Source organism: Neovison vison, chromosome 11 (genome assembly GCF_020171115.1).
Source record: "Neovison vison isolate M4711 chromosome 11, ASM_NN_V1, whole genome shotgun sequence".
Classification (NCBI taxonomy): domain Eukaryota; kingdom Metazoa; phylum Chordata; class Mammalia; order Carnivora; family Mustelidae; genus Neogale; species Neogale vison.
The window spans coordinates 196,626,693-196,651,324 of NC_058101.1; the positions used below are offsets into that span (position 1 = coordinate 196,626,693).

Here is a 24,632-nt window from a genome sequence, read left to right on the forward strand (position 1 = left end):
CCTCTGCCAAAAAAAAAAAAAGCAGGTTGAAAAGAAGACTACTGCAGCCTTTATATATTCTGATTTCCAGCTCTGAGAAGTCTAGAATGGCAAAAGGACAAGAACTAAGGAAATCACCATGGATCAAAAATAACTTCCCCAATATATTACATTAATAGAGATAACAAATTTCCTTTTTTAAATACTACCACTACCACCCCCAATTGAATAAGGATTGTTAATAAAGACCTTACTGTAAATTACAGTATGTCTGTAAATCATATCTTTTAAGAACAGGTATTTTTTAAAGTGGTAGGGAAAATGAAAAAGAGATAATCTGGGAACAAGGGAATAAGACCTCGAGGGAGATGTTCAGGAGAGGCAGCTTTGGACAGCTACAAATGCGCATGACAGGACACCAAAAACAAACTTCATCTACCTTTTAACTTTGTATTTTTATAAGATACTCAACTAAAAGGGCATTCCCCATTTTCCCTTCCTCCAACTCATCCTGGGGCTGCCACTGGCTAACATGAAGTTTTACACAGGCCATAAATAGAAGGCATGAAAGCACATAAAAGGAGACATTTACCTCACTCTATAAAGTGTATACATTAATCTATGCAATAGGAGTGGATCCATATTTCTTTTTGATGTTAAGAATGCTTTAATGGGCTGTGACACCTGGATAAGCTGTCATTCCAACTTTCAGATACCTCCAGGAAGAAACACAAGGTAAGAACTTAATGTGCTCTTTCTATCCCACCAGCCCCAGCCTTCACCCTGGCTTTCCAGGCTTGCAATTCTTCAACATTAGGACTAAGCTTTCAAATGACAGACAGCACTATGGAAGGTCTAAACATTATATTCTCCCCAGAACACATATCTAAACAAAGATCAATAACCATATATTAAATTATTAAGAAATACTGTTTATTTGTTAAGTAATAGTACTAAAGCAAGGAAGAATATTAGAATTTCAGGCTTAAATATCTTTCAAATGTTTGAGATATGTTCCACATCTTATGTTTTTTACAAATAGTTAGCACTCGATAATGAATTATTGGTAGTCACAACCTAGAAAGCTATTTGTCTTCCAGATGCTAATAGGACTGTACTGAAGCAGTCTTGTAGTTCTTCGTATTTAGTGCCCTAAAATTGGAAAATAAATGCACATTTAATTTTTTAGGTGCAGGTAATATAGCTGTATATTCTTATAAAAAAAGTTTTGCAATAAAAAATTAATCATCCAAAACCAAACTCTCTCACCAGATTAAAAAGTGTCACTTAAAATATAAATTAAGAGGGAAAAATTATTTTGGAGGACCAATTTTAAATACCACACAGAGAGAATGCATGTATGTGAGCAGGCAGAGCAGAAAGGCGGGCAGGGGAGGGGAGGCCAAAGGGAGAGAGAGAGAAAGAATCTTAAGCAGACACCAGCCTACAAATAAATAATTAGGGTAAGGGATGCTTGGGTGGTTTAGTCAGTTGAGCATCTGACTTGATTTTGACTGGTCATATGATCTTGGGGATGTGGAATGGAGCCCTGCATCAGGCTCTGCACTTGGTGCAGTCTGCTTGGGATTCTCTCTCCCCCTCTCACTCTGCCTTTCCCCCTACTTGCAAGCCGTCTAAAATAAACAAACAAATAAATCAATAAATAAAATCTTTAAATAAATAAATAAAATTGGGGTAAAAAAAAAGCTAAAACTTGCTTTTGGATAATATTTACAACAATATAAAAAGTATCAATAAACTCAAAATTGCTAAACAGAAGATAAACTTCTGATTATCCAAAAGAGCAATCAGTTATTCTTCTCTCTGCTACAAACAAATTTATCATAGAACTTTCTCAGGTCTGTTCTATGGATAGAAAAGCACACTCGGAAAACCTGCAACTGCCCCCCTCCCCCACCTCCGCAAAAAAAACACATCTATTTGAGGGTAAGTGTGGTGAAGAAAATTCCAATTTTACCCTCTGGTTCTGTATTATGTAGATAGAGCTGGGGAGCTGGGCAGAGTACTGATAGAAAAGAGGCTTGCCAAAGGATGAAGATCAAAGGACATGAGAGAAGGACTCCATATATTCACATTTCCACCAACTAGTCCCTTAGAATATTATGCCTTTAGACAACAGATTACATAAATAATGATGAGCAGTCTTATTTTGGAGATAGGAGAGTAAGATTTACATTATAATCACTGCTCACAGTGATACAGATGTACTGAGATATTTTAGTGAAAGAAAAGATTATGAGTTTGGTGTCCTTTACCTAATCTAGTGTACGGTTACACTGAAGTTAGAAATATATAAATTAGCTTAATTTGTAATAAAACTTTTTCAGTGAATAGATAGAAAGGTAACCAAATCAATTCTTCCACTTATGCATTATCTTGGACACAAAGAAGGAATGATGGATTGTCCTTCTCTAATTTATATTTTGAACTCCTGAGAACTTTTTTCAGTTTTGAGAGTGCTCAAACCTTGGGTAAATTGAACTTTTAAGATACTTTAATAATATACTTTTCTTTAAAGCATTATAAAGTGATGCTGATAGCTTTTTTAACTAACCAAAATATTTCCTAGAAAATTTCATAAAAGATTATTTCAAACTTAAGAGGTCTTAAGTGTCATTAGAATTCCTCATAATTACTGAGAGCCTGAAGCCCACATAAAGATAATAATTTAACAAAGATCAAAACACCCCTTGAAAAACAATGTTAACTGTACTGCTAACTGAACTATAAATATCTAAACAGCCTCAAACAACTCATAATGATACTACAGATTTGCTTTAAAAATAGTGAACAGAATAGTTTTTACAGATAAATTGGGATTTTTCTATTAGAAATTTCAGAATATAGGGAAACTTCTACATGGGAGAGCCTCTACATAAAAGGAGCTGAGATTTTCAAAGGCACCTAGATATGTCATTGTTTCAAGTATGTATAAATAAGAGATATTAGGGATCAAAAAGTCAAAAACAATTTTTCTTAGTTTACAGGCTAAGATAACATATTACTACCTTTTGACATTCAAAGTCATTATACTTTCAACCGGTCTGCTCTTTGGTCCACCTGGTGGGTGGAAAATCTTAGCATCTTTGCTGGAAATCTGGGTTGCCAATTTAACCACATAAGGGTCAGCAGAATGTGAAGGGTAAGGGTCAAATGTTCCTGCTTTCATTCCACCAGCCTACAAATAAAAATGAGACAATCTAATGTAGTTTTGAAAACTGCTTCTAACAAAATTAGATTTTGAGGAAGTTCAAATATATTTGTGTATTGTCTACAGAGTTGGTTTTACATTTAAAGAAAGTTGTCTATACAGACATACCTCAGAGATATTGGGGGTTCAGTTCAAGACAACTGCAATGAAATGAATATCACAAAAAGCAAGTTAAATCATTTTTTTGGTTTCTCAGTACATTTAAAGTTATATTCATACTATGCTAGAGTCTATTGTGTAATAGGATAGTGTCAAAAAGAACAATGCACATACCTTAATTTAATAAAGTTTTACTGCTAAAAGCAAAAATTACTAAATGTCATTTGAGCTTTCAGTGAATCATTATTTTTTGCTGATGGAAATTTTTGCCTTGATGTTGCTTACTGACCAGGTGGTGACTGCTGAAGGTTAGTGTGGCTGTGGAAATTTCTTAAAATAAGACAATCAAGTTTGCCATATTGATTGACTCTTCCTCTCATGAATGATTTCCTTGTAACATGCAACCTGCTTGACAATGTTTTACCCACAGCAGAGAACCTCTTTCAAATTGGAGTCGATCCTCTCAAACCCTGCTGCTGCTTTTTCACCTAAATTTATGTCATATTCTAAATCCTTTGTTGTCATTTCAACAATCTTCACAGCATCTTCATCAGGAGTAGATGCCATCTTAATAAACCACTTTCTTTGCTCAGACATAAGAAGCAACCCCTCATCCATTAAACTTTGATCACGAGATGGTAGCAGTTCAGTCCCATCTCCGGGCTCCTCTTCTGATTCCAGTTTTCTTGCTGTTTCCACCCCATCTTCAGTTCCTTCCTCCACTGAAGTTGGAACCCCTCAAAGTCAACCATGAGGGTTGGAATCAACCTCCAGACTGTTAATGTTGATATTTTAACCTCTTCCCATGAATTATCGATATTCTTAATAGCATCTAGAATCGTGAATCCTTTCCAGAAGGCTTTCAAGTGACTGCCCAGATCCATCAGAGGAGTCACTATCTATGACAGCTATAGCCTTATGATATGTATTTCTTAAATCATAAGACTTGAAAGTTGAATTTATTCTATGATCCATGGGCTGCTGAATAGATGTGTTAACAAGCATGAAAACAACAAATCTCATCGTATATTGCCATCACTCTTGGGTGACCAGAGGTATTGTCAATAACCAGTAATACTTTGAATCTTTTTTTTTTTTCTGAGCAGTAGGTCTCAACTGTAGGCTTAAAATATTCAGTAAATCCTGTCATAAACAAATGTGCTGTCATCCAGGCTTTGTTGTTCGCTTTACAGAACCCAGAGTAGATTTATCGTAATTCTTAAGGGCCCTACAATTTTGGTTATTGTAAGTGGGCACTGGATTCAACTTAAAGCCACCAGCTGCATTAGCCCCTAACAAGAGAGCCAGCCTGTCCTTTGTAGCTTTGAAACCAGGCAGTGAACTCTCCTCTCCAGCTCTTGAAGTCATAGATGGTATCTTCTTCCAATAAAAGGCTGTTTCATCTACATTAAAAATCTGTTGCTGAGCGTAGCCACCATCATGAATTCTCTTAGCTAGGTCTTCTTAGCTGTAATTTGCTGCAGCTGAATCAGCACTTGTTGCTTTACCTTACACTTTTATGTTACAGAAATGGCTTCCTTCCTTAAACCTCATGGACCAACTTCAGCTAGCTTCAACTTTTCTTCTGCAGCTTCTTTACTTCTCTCAGCTTTCATAGGAAAGAGGGGGGGCCTTGCTTTGGCATAAGGAAATGTTGAGGCAGCCTTGATCTTCTAAACACTAAAACTTTCTCCATCAGCAAGAAGCGGGTTTTGCTTCCTATCATTTATGTGTATTGGAGTAGCACTTTTAATTTCCTTCAAGAACTGTTCCTTTACATTCACAATTTGAGTAACTGTTTGGCACAACATTCCTAGCCTTTCAGCCTATCTCTGCTTTTGATATGTCTTCATCATTTCTAGCATGTGATTTAAAGTGAGATATGCAGGGCACCTGGGTGGCTCTGTCCATTAAGCTTCTGACTCTTGATTTTGGCTCAGGCCATGATCTCAGGTTCGTGAGATCGAGCCCCTCATAGGGCTCTGCACTCAGAAAGTCTGCTTGAGATTTCTCCCTCCCTCTCCTCTGTACCTTCTCTCTCCAACTCTGTCTCTTTCTCCCTCTCTAAAAAAAAATAATAAAGTGACACATGCAACTCCTCCTTTCACATGAACACTATCGCAGGGTTATTAATTGGCCTAATCTCAATATTACTGGTTCTCGGGGAAGGGGGAATTTCAAGGGAGAATGGCCAGTCCAAGGAGCAGTCAGAACACACGACACTGATCAGTTAAGTTCACCGTCTTACATAGGCGGTATTCCTGTTACCCCCGGCACAAACAATGACAATAGTAACAGCAAAGATCACATTGATCACAGATCACCATAACAAATATACTAATAGTAAAGAAGTTCAAAATATTGCAAAAAGTATTAAAATGTGACACAGAGACACAAAGCAAGCAAATACTGTTGGGAAAATGGTGTCAATAGACGTGCTCCAAACAGGATTGCCACAAACCTGCAATTTGTTAAAAAACAACAACAACAACAACAACCAGTATCTGTGAAGCACAGTAAAGCAAAGCCCAATAAAACTAAGTTTGCCTGTACTGTTCAAATACCAGCAGTCTCCCTGCCACCAATTTTATGGGGCAAGACACTGTAATTTACAAGAGTTCTCTATTAAAATGCAAATGTTTACAAAAAGGTAATATTCCAAATTCCTGTCAAGTATTAATATTTTAGTAAGAGTTTACCAGATCAGGCTATCATCTAGTTAAGGAGTGAACCTATTACTGAGGGAATAAGACTTAGGTCAAATATATTTTGATACAGAAAGGAGCTGGGGGCTCAGAACCAGAGGATGCTCAGAGAAGAGGCCAAAGGTAAGATCTGTCCAACTGGGAGGCTGACATAACATTAGTTTATTAAATATCAGTCAATGATGAAAAAGATATAAAAAAATAAAAACTTAAAAAAATAAGGAATAGTACATAGAAACAGAAATGGAGAGGAAAATGTGATCTATTTTATACTTTTTTTATAGTCTACTAAGAGAAGTCAATCAAAATTATTTTTTGACCTGTGCATAAAAGAGATAATTTCCTTGACTTTTTAAGCTGATTTGCCACAATTTTAATCTTTTTATTATATATAGCTACTAAGAAAACTCTACAGAATCATAATAAACCATTTAAGAAGGCATTCTTTATCTTACAGTATCTAAGCCAAATATACATGAAAATTAAATTAAAATATATAATTGTAATATTTCAAGTTTTCCACTTGAGGACACATAGATTGTTTTGAATCTATGCTAACATCTACTCATAACAAAATAGATCAAAGCATACAAAAAAAATGGACAGACCAGTTACACTTAAAGTTATTGATGCAAAAATACTTAAAATATTAACAAATAAAATAAACTAGTACACTTCGAGATTAATACAACATGGCTAAGTGGGATTCATCCCAAGAAATCTATTATTATTATTCACCTTATAACAAGTCAAAAAGAGAAAAAAATGGTCTAAGTAGATTACACCAAAACATTCAATATAATTCTACATACATTCCTGATTTATCCCTATTTTTGGCATCTATAAATATGAAACACTAGAAAAAATTCAAGTAATTCAGTAAATTCAAGAATAAGGCAAAGGATGGCCACCACTGCTAACCTAAGCTATTGGACACAAACATGACTTAAGAGCTATAAATACTGGAAAGGAGGGAGCAAAATTATTTGCAGATAATGTAATCATATATCTGAAAATCTAAAGAGAATCAAGTAATACCCATTAGAACATAAGAAAATTTAATGAAATAGTCAATTATCAAATGTTTTTATAAAGATAAATTACATAAGGGAATATATGATGGGAAAAAAAAACTGTTGACTAGAGCCTTAAAATACATAAAATACAGGGTATATAAACCTGTGTGAAGTAAAATATAGAATTCTACAAGGTACTAGAGGTTTTTATAAGTAGTTTATTTCTAGATGAGAAGATTCAAATCATAAATATGCTAATATATCCAAAAATCTGAAGATTTAACTTTTAAGCAAAATACCAAACATCACCTTTCTCCCCAAATCTTTAGAAAATAACCTCAAAGTTCTAGAGAGTAAATGTGGGAGAATAGCCAATGTAATTTTTTTAAAGAGAAGCAAGAAAAAACTAGACCATCCCAAATTAAAAAGTAATAGTAATTAAAAGTAGCTTGGTATAGGTAGAAATAAACATCAAACAAAATGGAAATTGAAGGGGAAAATGGGAATTTTGACTTGACAAGGGTGCCATTTCAAAGCGGTGGTATTAAAAATTATTCTATCAGTGATATTAGTGTCTTTTTAAAAAACCAGTTTTCTTGAAGTCTAATTCACGTACAGTAAACCACCCATTTAAAGTTACAATTCTATGACTTTTGAGAGTTGCATATACCCTTGAAACCATGACTGCAATCAAGATACAGAGCACATCCTCCCCCAAAGTTTCCCCCTGCCTTAAAAACTGGATTTTGAGGGGCGCCTGTGTGGCTCAGTAAGTTAAGCGGTTAAGCGTCTGCCTTCAGCTCAGGTCATGATCCCAAGGTCCTGAGATCAAGTCCAGCTCCCTGCTCAGCATGAAGTCTGCTTTCCCTGTCCCTCTGGCCCTCCCCCCACTTGCACACACTCTAAATGAATAAAATCTCTGAGGGGAAAAGAGAAACCCTGGATTTTGAGAAAGACAAAACCTGAATCCTTATCTTGCTCATGTCAAAACATATTTCAAGTGAAGATTTAAATGCAAAAGTGTAACACTAATAGAAGGAATAAAAAATGTATATTTCTATAATATTGGTGGTAAGGAAAGTGATTCTGAGAATGATATAAAACTCAGCACAAAGAATTGATAAATTTGACCACATCAAATTATCAAATTTCTGAATAGCACAAAATACCATAAATGAAGTCAAAGGTTCAAGACTAAAAAAAATTATTTTCAACACAAATGACAAAATATCATTTACACATTAAAAGATCTTATAAATCAATATGAAAAAGACAAATATCCCAGTAGAAAAATCTTCAGGGAAAATGAACAGGCAATGCACAGAATACTAAGGTTTGTAAACTATAAGAAGCATTTTTACTTTTATTCACACTTGTAAACCTCAGCAGAGTAGGAAAGAATTCATTTTAATCACCATTTCACAAACTAAAAGATAGTCTGGATTTTCGTGGGTTTTGTGCCTAAGATCTAGAGAGGCACTGAGAAAATTCATTGTAAACTGAAATACACTTAAAGTCATAAATAATTATTTCAAGAACTCCATTATTCCCTATACTAGCCAGGCTTTGTGACTTTTCATAATTTTGTTAAAATAAATTTCACAATTCTTACTGTGCACAATACCAATGTGAATCATAGACAGAAGTTTGTTATTTACATGGCTAATAAAATGATTTGACAGAAAGAAGCAACAGTTCTTTATAATGTGTAATAATCTCTAATTAAAATTTTTTTAACTTACCTTTTTACCTGGAGAAGATGGCTTAAAGGGGTGTGAAAGTAATTCTTTCTTCTCTGTTTTTTTAATTGGTGGTAAAGCTTTCTCAAACGAATAAGGATTGGTATCAAAATATTCCCTTGGGTAAAGGTTTAACTTGAAAGGTGTTCCTTTAACTAAACGGTGGTGTTCTTCATTCTCCTTCTGTAAATCAGAGTTTGAAACTATGTAACAAATGATTCAAATTAGCAGTAACAGTTAAATTTTTCTTTTATATTTTAAAACATGCATGTAGATTTTTTAAATATATACTGCTAGGTTCACTTTAAAACATTCATTTGTTATGTTTTGTTTCTATGATACAAAAGATACCACCTCTTCCACACCACAGTGGTAAGGATAACCATTCAATTTATTCTTTTGGGTAGTGTTTCTCAAATTTTAGTTTTCATAGGAAATTCTTGATAATTTATTTAAAATACAAATTACAAGCTCTTCTCTCAAAGATTTCTGATCCTCTTGGTCTGCTAGACGATCCTCAAATCTGTAGTTTTGTCAGTCACCCCAGGTGATGCTGATGCAGGTACCATAAAGCAATGCTTTAAAGATCACCTTTTGCTAGAATATTGTGTTTGTTTTACCAACCCCTGCACTGTAGTATTCAGTTGAGTACATATCAGCACATATATGTGAGTAAATAGGGGGTGCCTGGGTGGCTCAGTGGGTTAAGCCTCTGCCTTCGGCTCAGGTCATGATCTCAAGGTCCTGGGACTGAGTCCAACATCGGGCTCTCTGCTCAGTGGGGAGTCTGCTTCCTCCTCTCTCTCTTTCCCTCTCTGCCTGACTCTCTGCCTACTTGTGATCTCTGTCTGTCAAATACATAAATAAAATGTTTTAAAAAATTATATATGAGTAAACTACTCAAAGGCAAAAAAAGAACCATCTTAAAAGACTAAAGGTAACAGTGCCTGGCTCTTACCAGAGGGCTGGCAACAGTCCTGGTTCCATCAGCTATACTGGAAAACATGGCTGCTAGGGCCCGGGGTAGAGCATGCAGAAAGGGGTGACCTCAGTAGCTGGGACAATTAGCCCTAGATTGAGCATTGCTCCTATCCCACCTAACAAATCTTAAAAGTGAGACCTGAAAAAATTCCAACAGTTTCCAAGTCATTTCACTGCATCCCAGAACAAAGCCCAAGAATTTTTATAATATAAGAAAACATACAGCACTCAACAAAGTAAATGTCACAGTGCCTGACATCCAATCAAAAATCATTAATAGGGGAGGAGTCAAGATGGCAGAGAAGCAGCAGGCTGAGACTACTTCGGCTAGCAGGAGATCAGCTAGAGAGCTTATCTAAAGATTGCAAACACCTGCAAATCCATCGGCAGATCGAAGAGAAGAACAGCAATTCTGGAAACCGAAAAACAACCACTTTCTGAAAGGTAGGACTGGCGGAGAAGTGAATCCAAAGCGACGGGAAGATAGACCCCGGGGGGAGGGGCCGGCTCCCGGCAAGCGGCGGAGCAACGGAGCACAAAATCGGGACTTTGAAAAGTCTGTTCCGCTGAGGGACATCGCTCTAGAGGCTAAACCGGGGCGAAGCCCACGCGGGTTCAGCGTGGCCTCAGGTCCTGCAGAGTCACAGAAGGATCGGGGGTGTCTGAGTGTCGCAGAGCTTGAGGGTATTGGAACGGGAAAGCCGGCTGCAGAGACAGAGCCGACAGTGCGCTCGCAGCTCGGGGTTACCTTGAACCGGCCGCAGGCTCGGTGAGCTCGGAGCGCGGCCGGAGGTCAGGCAGACGGGAGTTACTGGGCGCTGCTCTCTGAGGGCGCACTGAGGAGTGGGGCCCCGGGCTCTCGGCTCCTCCGGCCGGAGACCAGGAGGCCACCATTTGTATTCCCGTCCTCCGGAACTCTACGGAAAGCGCTCAGGGAACAAAAGCTCCTGAAAGCAAAGCCGAGCAGATCACTCAGCCCGGCCCCTGGTAAGGGCGGTGCAATTCCGCCTGGGGCAAAGACATTTGAGAATCACTACACCAGGCCCTTCCCCCAAAAGATCAACAAGAAATCCAGCCAAGACCAAGTTCACCTACCAAGGAGTGCGGTTTCAATACCAAGGAGAGCAGCAGAATTCCAGAGGAGGAGAAAGCAAAGCACGGAACTCATGGCTTTCTCCCTGTGATTTTTTAGTCTTGCGGTTAAAGTAATTCTTTTCTTTTTCATTTCTTTTTTCTCTTCTTTTGCTAATTTTTTTAACTTTTACCCTTTTCATTTTTAACGTTTTTTAACTAGTTTATCTAATATATATATTTTTTTCTTTTTCATACTTTTCTTTATTCGTTTTCTTTTTTTAATTCCTTTTTTTTTAACCTCTTTTTATCCCCTTTCTCCCCCCTCACGATTAGGGATCTCTTCTGATTTGGTTAAAGCATATTTTCCTGGGGTTGTTGCCACCCTTATAGTATTTTACTTACTCCTTCATATACTCTTATCTGGACAAAATGACAAGGCGGAAAAATTCACCACAAAAAAAAAGAACAAGAGGCAGTACCGAAGGCTAGGGACCTAATCAATACCGACATTGGTAATATGTCAGATCTAGAGTTCAGAATGACAATTCTCAAGGTTCTAGCTGGGCTCGAAAAAGGCATGGAAGATATTAGAGAAACCCTCTCGGGAGATATAAAAGCCCTTTCTAGAGAAATAAAAGAACTAAAATATAACCAAGTTGAAATCAAAAAAGCTATTAATGAGGTACAATCAAAATGGAGGCTCTCACTGCTAGGATAAATGAGGCAGAAGAAAGAATTAGCGATATAGAAGACCAAATGACAGAGAATAAAGAAGCTGAGCAAAAGAGGGACAAACAGCTACTGGACCATGAGGGGAGAATTCGAGAGATAAGTGACACCATAAGACAAAACAACATTAGAATAATTGGGATTCCAGAAGAAGAAAGAGAGAGGGGAACAGAAGGTATACTGGAGAGAATTATTGGGGAGAATTTCCCCAATATGGCAAAGGGAACGAGCATCAAAATTCAGGAGATTCAGAGAACGCCCCTCAAAACCAATAAGAATAGGCCCACACCCCATCACCTAATAGTAAAATTTACAAGTCTTAGTGACAAAGAGAAAATCCTGAAAGCAGCCCAGGAAAAGAAGTCTGTAACATACAATGGTAAAAATATTAGATTGGCAGCTGACTTATCCACAAAGACCTGGCAGGCAGAAAGAGCTGGCGTGATATTTTCAGAGCACTAAACGAGAAAAACATGCAGCCAAGAATACTATATCCAGCTAGGCTATCATTGAAAATAGAAGGAGAGATTAAAAGCTTCCAGGACAAACAAAAACTGAAAGAATTTGCAAACACCAAACCAGCTCTACAGGAAATATTGAAAGGGTTCCTCTAAGCAAAGAGAGAGCCTACAAGTGGTAGATCAGAAAGGAACAGAAACAATATACAATATCAGTCACCTTACAGGCAATACAATGGCACTAAATTCATATCTCTCAATAGTTACCCTGAATGTTAATGGGCTAAATGCCCAAATCAAAAGACACAGGGTATCAAAATGGATAAAAAACCAAAACCCATCTATATGTTGCCTCCAAGAAATTCATTTTAAGCCCGAAGACACCTCCAGATTTAAAGTGAGGGGGTGGAAAAGAATTTACCATGCTAATGGACATCAGAAGAAAGCAGGACTGGCAATCCTTATATCAGATCAATTAGATTTTAAGCCAAATACTATAATAAGAGATGAGGAAGGACACTATATCATACTCAAAGGGTCTGTCCAACAAGAAGATCTAACAATTTTAAATATCTATGCCCCCAACGTGGGAGCAGCCAACTATATAAACCAATTAATAACAAAATCAAAGAAACACATCAACAATAATACAATAATAGTAGGGGACTTTAACACTCCCCTCACTGAAATGGACAGATCATCCAAGCAAAAGATCAACAAGGAAATAAAGGCCTTAAATGACACACTGCACCAGATGGACATCACAGATATATTCAGAACATTTCATCCCAAAGCAATGTGCACTTCTCTAGTGCACATGGAACATTCTCCAGAATAGATCACATCCTCGGTCCTAAATCAGGACTCAACCGGTATCAAAAGATTGGGATCATTCCCTGCATATTTTCAGACCACAATGCTCTGAAGCTAGAACTCAACCACAAGAGGAAGTTTGGAAAGAACCCAAATACATGGAGACTAAACAGCATCCTTCTAAAGAATGAATGGGTCAACCGGGAAATTAAAGAAGAATTGAAAACAATCATGGAAACAAATGATAGTGAAAACACAACAGTTCAAAATCTGTGGGACACAACAAAGGCAGTCCTGAGAGGAAAATATATAGCGGTTCAAGCCTTTCTCAAGAAACAAGAAAGGTCTCAGGTACACAACCTAACCCTACTCCTAAAGGAGCTGGAGAAAGAATAAGAAAGAAACCCTAAGCCCAGCAGGAGAAGAGAAATCATAAAGATCAGAGCAGAAATCAATGAAATAGAAACCAAAAAAACAATAGAACAAAGCAACAAAACTAGGAGCTGGTTCTTTGAAAGAATTAATAAAATTGATAAACCCCTGGCCAGACTTATCAAAAAGAAAAGAGAAAGGACCCAAATAAATAAAATCATAAATGAAAGAGGAGAGATCACAACTAACACCAAAGAAATACAAACTATTATAAGAACATACTAGGAGCAACTCTACGCCAACAAATTTGACAATCTGGAAGAAATGGATGCATTCCTAGAAACATATAAACTACCACAACTGAACCAGGAAGAAATAGAAAGCCTGAACTGACCCATAACCAGTAAGGAGATTGAAACAGTCATCAAAAATCTCCAAACAAACAAAAGCCCAGGGCCAGACGGCTTCCCGGGGGAATTCTACCAAACATTTAAAGAAGAACTAATTCCTATTCTCCTGAAACTGTTCCAAAAAATAGAAATGGAAGGAAAACTTCCAAACTCATTTTATGAGGCCAACATCACCTTGATCCCAAAATCAGACAAGGATCCCATCAAAAAAGAGAGCTATAGACCAATATCCTTGATGAACACATATGCGAAAATTCTCACCAAAATACTAGCCAATAGGATTCAACAGTACATTAAAAGGATTATTCACCACGACCAAGTGGGATTCATTCCAGGGCTGCAAGGTTGGTTCAACATCCACAAATCAGTCAATGTGATACAACACATCAATAAAAGAAAGAACAAGAACCATATGATACTCTCAATAGATGCTGAAAAAGCATTTGACAAAGTACAGCATCCCTTCCTGATCAAAACCCTTCAAAGTGTAGGGATAGAGGGCACATACCTCAATATCATCAAAGCCATCTATGAAAAACCCACTGCAAATATCATTCTCAATGGAGAAAAACGGAAAGCTTTTCCGCTAAGGTCAGGAACACGGCAGGGATGTCCATTATCACCACTGCTATTCAACATAGTACTAGAAGTCCTAGCCTCAGCAATCAGACAACAAAAGGAAATTAAAGGCATCCAAATCAGCAAAGAAGAAGTCAAACTATCACTCTTCGCAGATGATATGATACTCTATGTGGAAAAACCAAAAGACTCCACTCCAAAACTGCTAGCACTTGTACAGGAATTCAGTAAAGTGTCAGGATATAAGATCAATGCACAGAAATCAGTTGCATTTCTCTACACCAACAACAAGACAGAAGAAAGAGAAATTAAGGAGTCAATCCCATTTACAATCGCACCCCAAACCATAAGATACCTAGGAATAAACCTAACCAAAGAGGCACAGAATCTATACTCAGAAAACTATAAAGTACTCATGAAAGAAATTGAGGAAGACACAAAGAAATGGAAAAATGTTCCATGCTCCTGGATTGGAAGAATAAATATTGTGAAAATGTCTATGCTACCTAAAGCAATCTACACATTTAATGCAATTCCTATCAAAGTACCATCCATCTTTTTCAAAGAAATGGAACAAATAATCCTAAAATTTATATGGAACCAGAAAAGACCTCGAATAGCCAAAGGAATATTTAAAAAGAAAGCCAAAGTTGGTGGCATCACAATTCCGGACTTCAAGCTCTATTACAAAGCGGTCATCATCAAGACAGCATGGTATTGGCACAAAAACAGACACATAGATCAATGGAACAGAATAGAGAGCCCAGAAATAGACCCTCAACTCTATGGTCAACTAATCTTCGACAAAGCAGGAAAGAATGTCCAATGGAAAAAAGACAGCCTCTTCAATAAATGGTGTTGGGAAAATTGGACAGCCACATGCAGAAAAATGAAATTGGACCATTTCCTTACACCACACACAAAAATAGACTCAAAATGGATGAAGGACCTCAATGTGAGAAAGAATCCATCAAAATCCTTGAGGAGAACACAGGCAGCAACCTTTTCGACCTCAGCCACAGCAACATCTTCCTAGGAACATCGCCAAAGGCAAGGGAAGCAAGGGCAAAAATGAACTATTGGGATTTCATCAAGATGAAAAGCTTTTTGCACAGCAAAGGAAACAGTTAACAAAATCAAAAGACAACTGACAGAATGGGAGAAGATATTTTCAAATGACATATCAGATAAAGGACTAGTGTCCAAAATCTATAAAGAACTTAGCAAACTCAACACCCAAAGAACAAATAATCCAATCTAGAAATGGGCAGAGGACATGAACAGACATTTCTGCAAAGAAGACATCCAGATGGCCAACAGACACGTGAAAAAGTGCTCCATATCACTTGGCATCAGGGAAATACAAATCAAAACCACAATGAGATATCACCTCACACCAGTCAGAATGGCTAAAATCAACAAGTCAGGAAATGACAGATGCTGGCGAGGATGCGGAGAAAGGGGAACCCTCCTACACTGTTGGTGGGAATGCAAGCTGGTGCAACCACTCTGGAAAACAGCATGGAGGTTCCTCAAAATGTTGAAAATAGAACTGCCCTATGACCCAGCAATTGCACTACTGGGTATTTACCCTAAAGATACAAACGTAGTGATCCAAAGGGGCACGTGCACCCGAATGTTTATAGCAGCAATGTCCACAATAGCCAAACTATGGAAAGAACCTAGATGTCCATCAACAGATGAATGGATAAAGAACAAGTGGTATATATACACAATGGAATACTATGCAGCCATCAAGAGAAATGAAATCTTGCCATTTGCGACAACATGGATGGAACTAGAGCGTATCATGCTTAGCGAAATAAGTCAAGCGGAGAAAGACAACTGTCATATGATCTCCTTGATATGAGGAAGTGGTGATGCAACATGGGGGCTTAAGTGGGTAGGAGAAGAATAAATGAAACAAGATGGGATTGGGAGGGAGACAAACCATAAGTGACCCTTAATCTCACAAAACAAACTGAGGGTTGCTGGGGGGAGGGGGGTTAGGAGAAGGGGAATGGGGTTATGGACACTGGGGAGGGTATGTGCTTTGGTGAGTGCTGTGAAGTGTGTAAACCTGGCAATTCACAGACCTGTACCCCTGGGGATAAAAATATATGTTTATAAAAAATAAAATAATTTATTAAAAAAAAAATTTCACACAGTAGTGAGAACCAGAACAGACCTCTTTGAATTCTCTAAGACTTCACTCATGCTCTATTCTCTTAGGGGATGCTAATCAAAGGAGAATAAATATAATTAATACTGTTAAAAAAATAATTAATAATACAAAGTAGAAAAATATGACCTCAAAGAAAAACCAGTAATTCAAAATTAACCAAGAACTGACATAGATGTTAGAATTAACAGAAAAGGAAATTGAAACAATAATCAAACTGTATACTAACTATAGAGACATACAAGATATATTTTTTTAAAAAACCAATGAAGTAGAACTTCTGGAGAGCAAAAACACAATGTGTGAGATTAGAAATACACACATGAAAGCATACCGGATCTTGCAGAAGAATAGATTAGTGACCTTAAGGACATAGAAAAAGAAACAATTCAAAATGAAATATAGAAAAGGAAAAAGAGAAGTAAAACAAATGAAAAAAAGCAAACAGAGCACTGATAATCTGTGGGACAATTTCAAGAGATTTAATGCATATGTAAAAGGGGTCCCTGAGAGAGAAGAGAAAGATAAAAGAACAGAAAAAATAACTGAATAAATAATAGCTGAAAATAATCCAACTTTGATGAAAACTATAAACCCACAAATCCAAGAAGCTCAATAAACTCCAAGAACAAGAAGCAAGATGAAAACACTACCAAAGCACATCATAATCAAATTACTCAAACGAATAACATACAAATCTTAAAAGTAGCCAAAGAAGAGAGGACAGTAAGTACATACAGAAGAACAACAAAAATCAGCATGACAGCAGATTTCTAGTCAGAAACAAGCAAGAATGCAACAGGGTAATCTCTTTAAAATTCTAAAAAAATATATAAAATTTCTGACTTATAAATAATAAGTTCTGAAAATAAGAACAGAACTTTACTATTAGGAGAGAAAAGTATTTTATGCACATAAAGTTTAGGATAAGACTAATTACTGGGGCACCCGCGGGGCTCAATCGGTTAGGTAACTGCCTTCGGCTCAGGTCATGATCCCAGGGACCTGGGATCGAGTCCTGAGTTGGGCTCTCTGCTCAGTGAGAAGTCTGCTTATCCATTTCCCCTCCCCCTGTTCATGCTGTCTCTCTCTCAAATACATAAATAAAATCTTTAAAAAAAAAAGACTACTGAGTCACTGATAAAACTGCCTTGTGTATATTTGTATGTTATTACTATTCCTACAGATGAAAAGCAGCTTATACATAATTTTGTGATAATCCATACATAGCAACAAAGATGCTTGTTGAATGACCAAGGTTCTGCCCAATTTAATACAAAACTTTTCCTGGATTTGGACACACCCCTTCGCAAAAATGGCCACTATCCTTCTATCTCGTGGCCCTACTGCTGCTTAAAGTCACCAAGGAAAAATTGTTGAAGACTGCATGCCTAAAACAACAACAACAACAACAAAAACTAATAAAATGTTGCCATTTAAGTTCTATTGTTTAATGTCCAAAAGAATTTGACTTTAATGCCAGTTTCCTCTAAGTTATATTGAAATTGTTAAATTATGTTGATACTGCTCCAAAATTTATGTTTCCCCTACTCATTCCCATGTAGGCTTTGTCTATATAAGTGACTATGTTTCATTCAAAGTCAAATATTATATAAAATGAGTATAGAGGCATATACCAGTACATTTAGCTTTTATTTCTATCATTAAATAGAGTACTTTCCTCCCATCCTATCACTCTCTCTTTTCTGTAGGTATTCATCCATTCTCTACCTTCGACCTTCTCCTTTCCCCCTATCACTCCTGCATTGCATTCATTGATCATAATGGCTCGACTAGGCCACAGGTACTGCCGCTACTGCATTAGCCACAAGATACCAGGGTGTAGTGGGAATATGGCTAAGGTTTGAGACATGGCTCTTCTACTCAAAATAGGACATAGCTGATCAGGCCAAGTTAACTGAAGTCTCATAGCTAGTTGAGAGAGATATAAGGTAGATGTGGTAAACTATACCAGGAGATAAAAGCTCATCCTGGGAAGAGTGAGAAGATAAATAGCAAGCTATGGATATCCAATATCTAAAAGGTAAAATTATCACAAATCATAAGTATCAGTCTACCATGGCCCTAGTAAAACAAACACCGATAAAATAAAACAATGCATAATTAGATCACAAATGAGTTCTCTAGGTCAACTAAGAAAGATTGAAGAAAGTTAAAAATAGATTATTTTACCTTATAATTTAGTTTTGGTGCATCGTAGAAATCAGCAGAGTGTGAAAACTGCTTACCAATGGTAATATTTGCATAGCTAAGGGAGGAAATTAAGTAATGGTGATTTTAAGATTCAGAAATTTAAATTTAAGTTCAAAACAAATTATATGAAAGTATGAAAAACATCTTACCCATATCCAGTTCCTTTCTTTCCTGGGTTTGTGTATAAATTCTTTCCAGGTGCCTCATATTTTTCTCTGGGTTTTGACTGTGCACTGAAGAATGGCACGGGACCACCTAATGTGCCATAGTAGCTTCCTAAACCACATCTTAAATACAGTTTTTAAAAAAGGAGGCAAATTAATACAGCAAATTTTGTGTTATACATATTTGATCACAATTTATTTAAAGAATGACTGAAAAAGGAACAAAATATATGCAACGGAACTGACTTGCCTAACTTTGGTAAGAAAAAAGCAACCAACGTTTTTAGTTTTTAATTTCCCCCATTTTCCAAAGTCACAAATTTTCAGGTGAGATAACGTTTTTATTTTTTATGCTTATTTTAAATGTTCCATATAAACAAAATTTCACAATCTCTAGGAAGTGAAAATAGTTTCCATTAATTCAGGAGATTACAGCTTTACTAACCTCAAAAAAATAGGACAATTAAGCACAAAATTGGCCTTCAATCCTCACCACAAATTCTACAGACATTACAGAATGTGCGTTAATGTCATATCATAAAGCTTATATATAATATGATATACCAGACTACATGATTTTCTTTGTTTAGTGGTTTAAAGATAAGAAAAAAATGGACCTTCACATTAACAACTGTCACAACTAAAATACTGTTAAACTCCATGCATGTATCTTCACCATGATTTTTAAATAACATCTTCATAAATTATCTTCTTTATCAAAAAAAGGCTTCTCTTAATTTTATAATTTTTATGTATACATTTTGAAAGTTTTTACAAAGCAAAAAAAAAAAAAAAAAAAAAGAGTAAAGGGCACAGATGACCCAAGGTAGTTTTTTCAAGGTTTTGAAACAAATGTATTTGCATTATTTAGCCAGCTTTTATTACATGAACTAATAGAGAGCAATGACATAATCAAAAATCTAATGAGATGAGGATCTACTTAGAACTACCTGTCAACCTGTATCATCCAATATAACTGTCTCCACCTCCAAGACAAGTTTAAAGGTTTAAAAAATGAATCATACTTCTTAAGTCCTCCAGAATAATACACAATTTGAGCTAGAGTAGAGAAAAGGACAGGAGACTTATCTATGACTTTTCCCCAAACACTCACGGCTTTTTATCTCCACTACTAGGGAGGAAGGCTTTGCCTAGATTTTTTTTGGCTTCTTCCATCATACGCCATCTCCTCATTTGGTTCAGACTTACATAGCCTTCACCTTCAAATATCCTTACAAAATGGGGATCAAAATAACCAGCCTGGAGATTCGACATTTCTTTGGATCCCCCAGGTAGCATCTGTTTATTTTTGCTTGCAGCCTCATTAAAAGGTCCTTTAAAAATAAATTAGGAATATCATAATTTTGAGCTCACTAATAATTAAAGAACATGAAAAATAACTGAGAAAAGTTTCAAACTGTGGGATTGGGCCCAGTGATTTTTGAGCTCTAAATGCTATCTCGAAACGTTCACTGAAAGCTCTGTGTTAAAGTACATTCACAGTAAGACCTAAGAGGTTTCCATTAAACCATTTTATTAATTAGGTCCTGGTTATAGACTCTGAATTTTAGAGCTGAAAAAGACCCTGAAAGTTATTTAACCAATATTTCCCCATCCATAAACTAGAAAACACTGTGTGAGATTATCAGTAAGTACTTATTGGGGGCGGGGCAGGGGGGTTAGGTCGAATGGAAAGGTATTCCATCCTCAAACTGAGACAATTCCCCTCCTGGATACATACTCCACACACATGAAGTTTATACTCACTAAAAGACGTGAACAAGAATTTTCATAGCTGTTTCATTCATAATATGAAAAAACAAGTAACTACTCAAATGTGCATCAACAGGAAAGCAGATAAATAAATGTGATATATTTATACAACAAAATAGTAGTAGCCCAGCAATTTTTTAAAAAGGCTGTTTTTATAACAGCCTTTTTTTAAAAAGCCTTATTTATTTACATTTAGAGCTTCTTTTGAAATTTAGATCTAGGAGCCCTCAATTTGGGAAGTCCTTCGGTAATTTGAAATTTTTTTTGAACTGCAAACAATCCTTAAATCAGCAAGTTATTTAAATTGAGTTTGTATCACTGGTTTTTTAATTGAAATTTTTGAAAAGGTAATATATTCACATGGTTCCAAATCCAATAACATGTTTTTACAATAAATTTTCCTCCCACACTCATACATCCAGTTCCTCTCCCACAGGAAATCATGATATTTTGTTTTCCAGAGAATGTTTAAACATGTCCCAATGAATATTTTCATTTACTTTTCCATCTTTGATGTTTAGTATAATATATAATAAACAATTCTCCACCTTGATTTTTTTTTTTTATTTAACAATCTATCTTGGAGATGTTTCACGTCAGTGTATTCTTTTTGTAACAAAGGAGTCACTGAATAACCAAAAATTTAACTAAGTCATTTAAAATGTTTATTTACTTTAGCTCTTTATTATTTATGACTTTTCTAAAAATCCCTTAGCTATTCACTTAGTATTTTACTTTTCAGGAAAGTAAGTCATGTATGGCCTTTTGGCATGTAAATGTAAATGCTGCTTGCATAAGAAAGTGTCCCATCTGAGAAACCATAAGCTAAAAACAAATTATTCTGCACCTTCAGAAAGAAGTAAAATTACCTAGGACAGAGAATATACAAAGGAAGGGTATCCCAGTGAAAGGAGCTTCCTGTTCTTATATAATTAAGTTCTCTCTTAACGCTATTGAAATTTTACAATTTTATTCAATTTTAAACTTAATGCTCTAAAATACAGAACATTAAAAAATACCATTTAAAAATATTAAACCCCATGGCGCGCCTGGGTGGCTCAGTGGGTTAAAGCCTCTGCCTTTGGCTCAGGTGTTGGTCCCAGGGTCCTGGGATGGAGCCCCACATCGGGCTCTCTGCTCAGCAGGGAGCCTGCTTCCTCCTCCCTCTCTACCTGCCTCTCTGCCTACTTGTGATCTCTATCTGTCCAATAAGTAAATAAAATCTTAAAATAAATAAATAAAAATAAAAATATTAAACCCCAAATTTCATATAGTAAATACCCACTGTTAGGCTGTAAAGAAAACCAGATATACTTACGATTAAATGATGACACATATTTATCACCAACAGTAACATATTCCATCTCACTGAAGAGGCCAATCCTCTCCATATCCGTTTTCCCTCCTTCCACAGGCATGGTTCTTTCTCCTGGTGGTATTCTCTATATTGACAACTTCAGAGGGTTCACTATGGTTATTTCTTTTATAGCAAAATCCTACTTTATGTTGAAAAATCCAGGAAAAAAGTTCAGGAGAAAGGCAATTATTAAATTTCAGTCCAAATTACTTGCAGTCTGGGAATTAGCATTCACTGTAAAACAATGTCCCAAACTATGTGGGGGAAAGAATCTACTTTGTGGGACTAAAGGGGAATAGAGCATTCAAAATTATGACCATGAACCCTCCCCTGGATTCTCTGGGTGATGTATCCACAAATAGGAACAAATGTGTATGACAGCATCTGTCACATTGCCATTCATCTGTTGTAAATGACAAAACTGTTACTGTATAGTATAGTACAAATACTGTGTAAAAAACATCTTTCTTTTGAGAAGTTCAAAGTATATTTAAAAATCAATTACATAAGGGGAGAGGATGCTTTGTTTAGAGCAAATAATTTAAACATACTGCGTTGTCTCTCATGTTGGAAATTACAACAGTTTTTCAGAATCCACAACACACACAGTCATTATGTGTTATCCTATAGTTCTTTTCTCAACTTCAAATGAATACAAGAAATGTGTCACTGGCAAAATTAGTTCACAAAGGGGATGGATGGGAAAGGACAATTGTCTAGGCAAGATAAAAATTAAGAACAACAAAACAAATGACAATCCACAATGAATTAAGAGTATTTGTTAAAGGGCAAACTGCAATTGTGAATTTCCTTCTGAAATACCACATTAAACATTCAAGTATTTATTTAGATGTTTTTTAATTAAACAGATTCTGGAAAGGAAAACCAAGAGCTAAGGAATATTTGCTTCCATTTCATCATTATATATTTTTAAATATATTTTTATTTATAAATGTATCTATATAAATATATTTATATACATCATTATATTTTTAAAATACATATTGTTTTTTAAATGGTCTCCATATCTAGTGCAGAGCCCCAAAGAGGGGGGCTTGAATGCACTACCCTGGGATCAAGACCTGAGATGAGATCAAGAGTGGGTCCCTTAGACTGAGCCACCAGGGCACTCCCATAATATTTTTTTAAGTACCAACTAGATGCACTGGGCTTACATTACTGAATAAAACAGACACGGGTTATGCTTCCCAATTTATAATCCTCGGTAAGACCCTTTTGTCTTGAATTTCAGTGACCCTAAACACACTTGCCTATGTATTCACAGGCAACTGGGGCTCATCTGAGCATCAACATTGCTAATGTGTAATATCAAGGCCGCGAGATTCCGTTTAAACAAAAGCATAAGAAGATATGCTTCCATCCCACCCCCCACACCCCCATTCCTCCTCTTCCCCTGATCAGGTCTGTTTTCAAAGCAAAGGTCAGTCAGTAGGGATGTATCACTTTCATCTGCGGCTTGTTTCAAAGCTCCATCCCACTGCCCAACCACAAGGGTTTCCCGTGCTGTTTCGCGGACTCAAATCCTTTAAAAGGTTCGCCAAGTCCGCTATCACCCACATTTGTCACCATGGGGGACCCCACTCCCTGGCACCTGGGCTCCATTTGACTTCTTCCAATTCTCAGATAAGGCTCGCTGCAGCCACAGGACCATGGCACCTGCTGTTTCGCTTCCTGCGAGTACTTCACCGTGCTGACTCCTTTAGTTCCCCCAGCTAACACTGATCCTTCGGGTTGTGTAGCTCATTGATCACTTCTTTAATGATCTCTCACGTACTTCCCTTCCCAAGCCCTCGCCAAGGTTTATCTAACGGGTTATGAGTTCACGTACAACGTGTGGGAATCCTTTAATCAACAGCTGTTTCCCTCCACTAAACTGTAGGCTCCATGAAGGCAGGCACCGGGGAGAGTCTGGCTCTTCCTTACCCCAGTGTTTCCAGCGTCTGCGCAGCGCCCGGCACACGACCCAGCGAGCCACAGAGGGGGAAAGGAAAGGAGAGAAGATCCCGCCTTGAATTTTCCCACTACTTAACTCTTCTGATCCACATTTACAGAATCGTTGGTTCATTCAACAAACACTTCGCAAACCCCTCCTCTGGGTAAAGCTCGCGGACAGAAGCTAGGAAAACATTTCAAAGGGCCCGGATCCTGGCCCCAGGTTGCTTACAACCGAAGCCGGCGAGCGCAGGATGAAGTGTACCACAAGCTGATTTTGGCAAGGTCCCTTAAGCTTCAAGCGCTGAGGGGACGGGGCGGTGGAGGAGGGGCGGAAAACTGAAGCGACAGGAAAATGATTTCCCATTAAGGAAACAGGCTCTGAGTAGGGACGCGTCTAAAGGACAACACCCTGCGGCCCCGAGGACCAAGTCACCTCTCAGAAGGACACCCCGTCCGACAGCCGACACCAGGTCGTCTGAGGTCGGGTCCGCGTTAACTCTGCCGCAGGAGCGACAGGGGCCACGAGCCAAGTCGCGCGAACTCCTGCACGCGACGCCTCCCTGCGAAGCGCCTCCGCACGCTCCGCGCACTGCCTATGTGGACCGTGGCCGCAGCTGTTTATTGTGACGCGTTGCCTCGGGCACGGGAGAACTCGTTTCTAAGTACGCTACGGAAGGATACGTGGAGAGTGCGAAACATGCGTAAAGACTTTAGAGTACGGGTAGAATAAGAAAGAATCAACCAATAGAATTTAGGGGGAAAGCCTTCTCCTCCTCCGCCCCAATATCCATCCGCGAGAA

At 37.3% G+C, this 24,632-nt stretch overlaps 1 protein-coding gene across 2 annotated transcripts; it reads right to left on the minus strand.

Moving 5' to 3' along the window:
* Positions 1-895: 895 nt before the first annotated feature.
* Positions 896-24,485, minus strand: C11H4orf47 (chromosome 11 C4orf47 homolog). Of its 2 annotated transcripts, none has more exons than XM_044225602.1 (8): positions 24,266-24,485; positions 21,838-21,973; positions 19,861-20,080; positions 18,732-18,869; positions 18,562-18,637; positions 8,774-8,953; positions 3,009-3,178; positions 896-1,131 (listed from the first exon to the last, which is right to left on the minus strand). In XM_044225602.1, exons 2-8 carry the CDS (start codon positions 21,935-21,937, stop codon positions 1,083-1,085), a joined length of 933 nt encoding a protein of 310 aa, XP_044081537.1. In that variant the 5' UTR covers positions 21,938-21,973; positions 24,266-24,485; the 3' UTR covers positions 896-1,082. The 2 variants fall into 2 exon arrangements, with proteins under 2 accessions (XP_044081537.1, XP_044081536.1); XM_044225601.1 differs by having other exon boundaries at positions 21,838-22,018; positions 23,821-24,485.
* Positions 24,486-24,632: the final 147 nt, after the last annotated feature.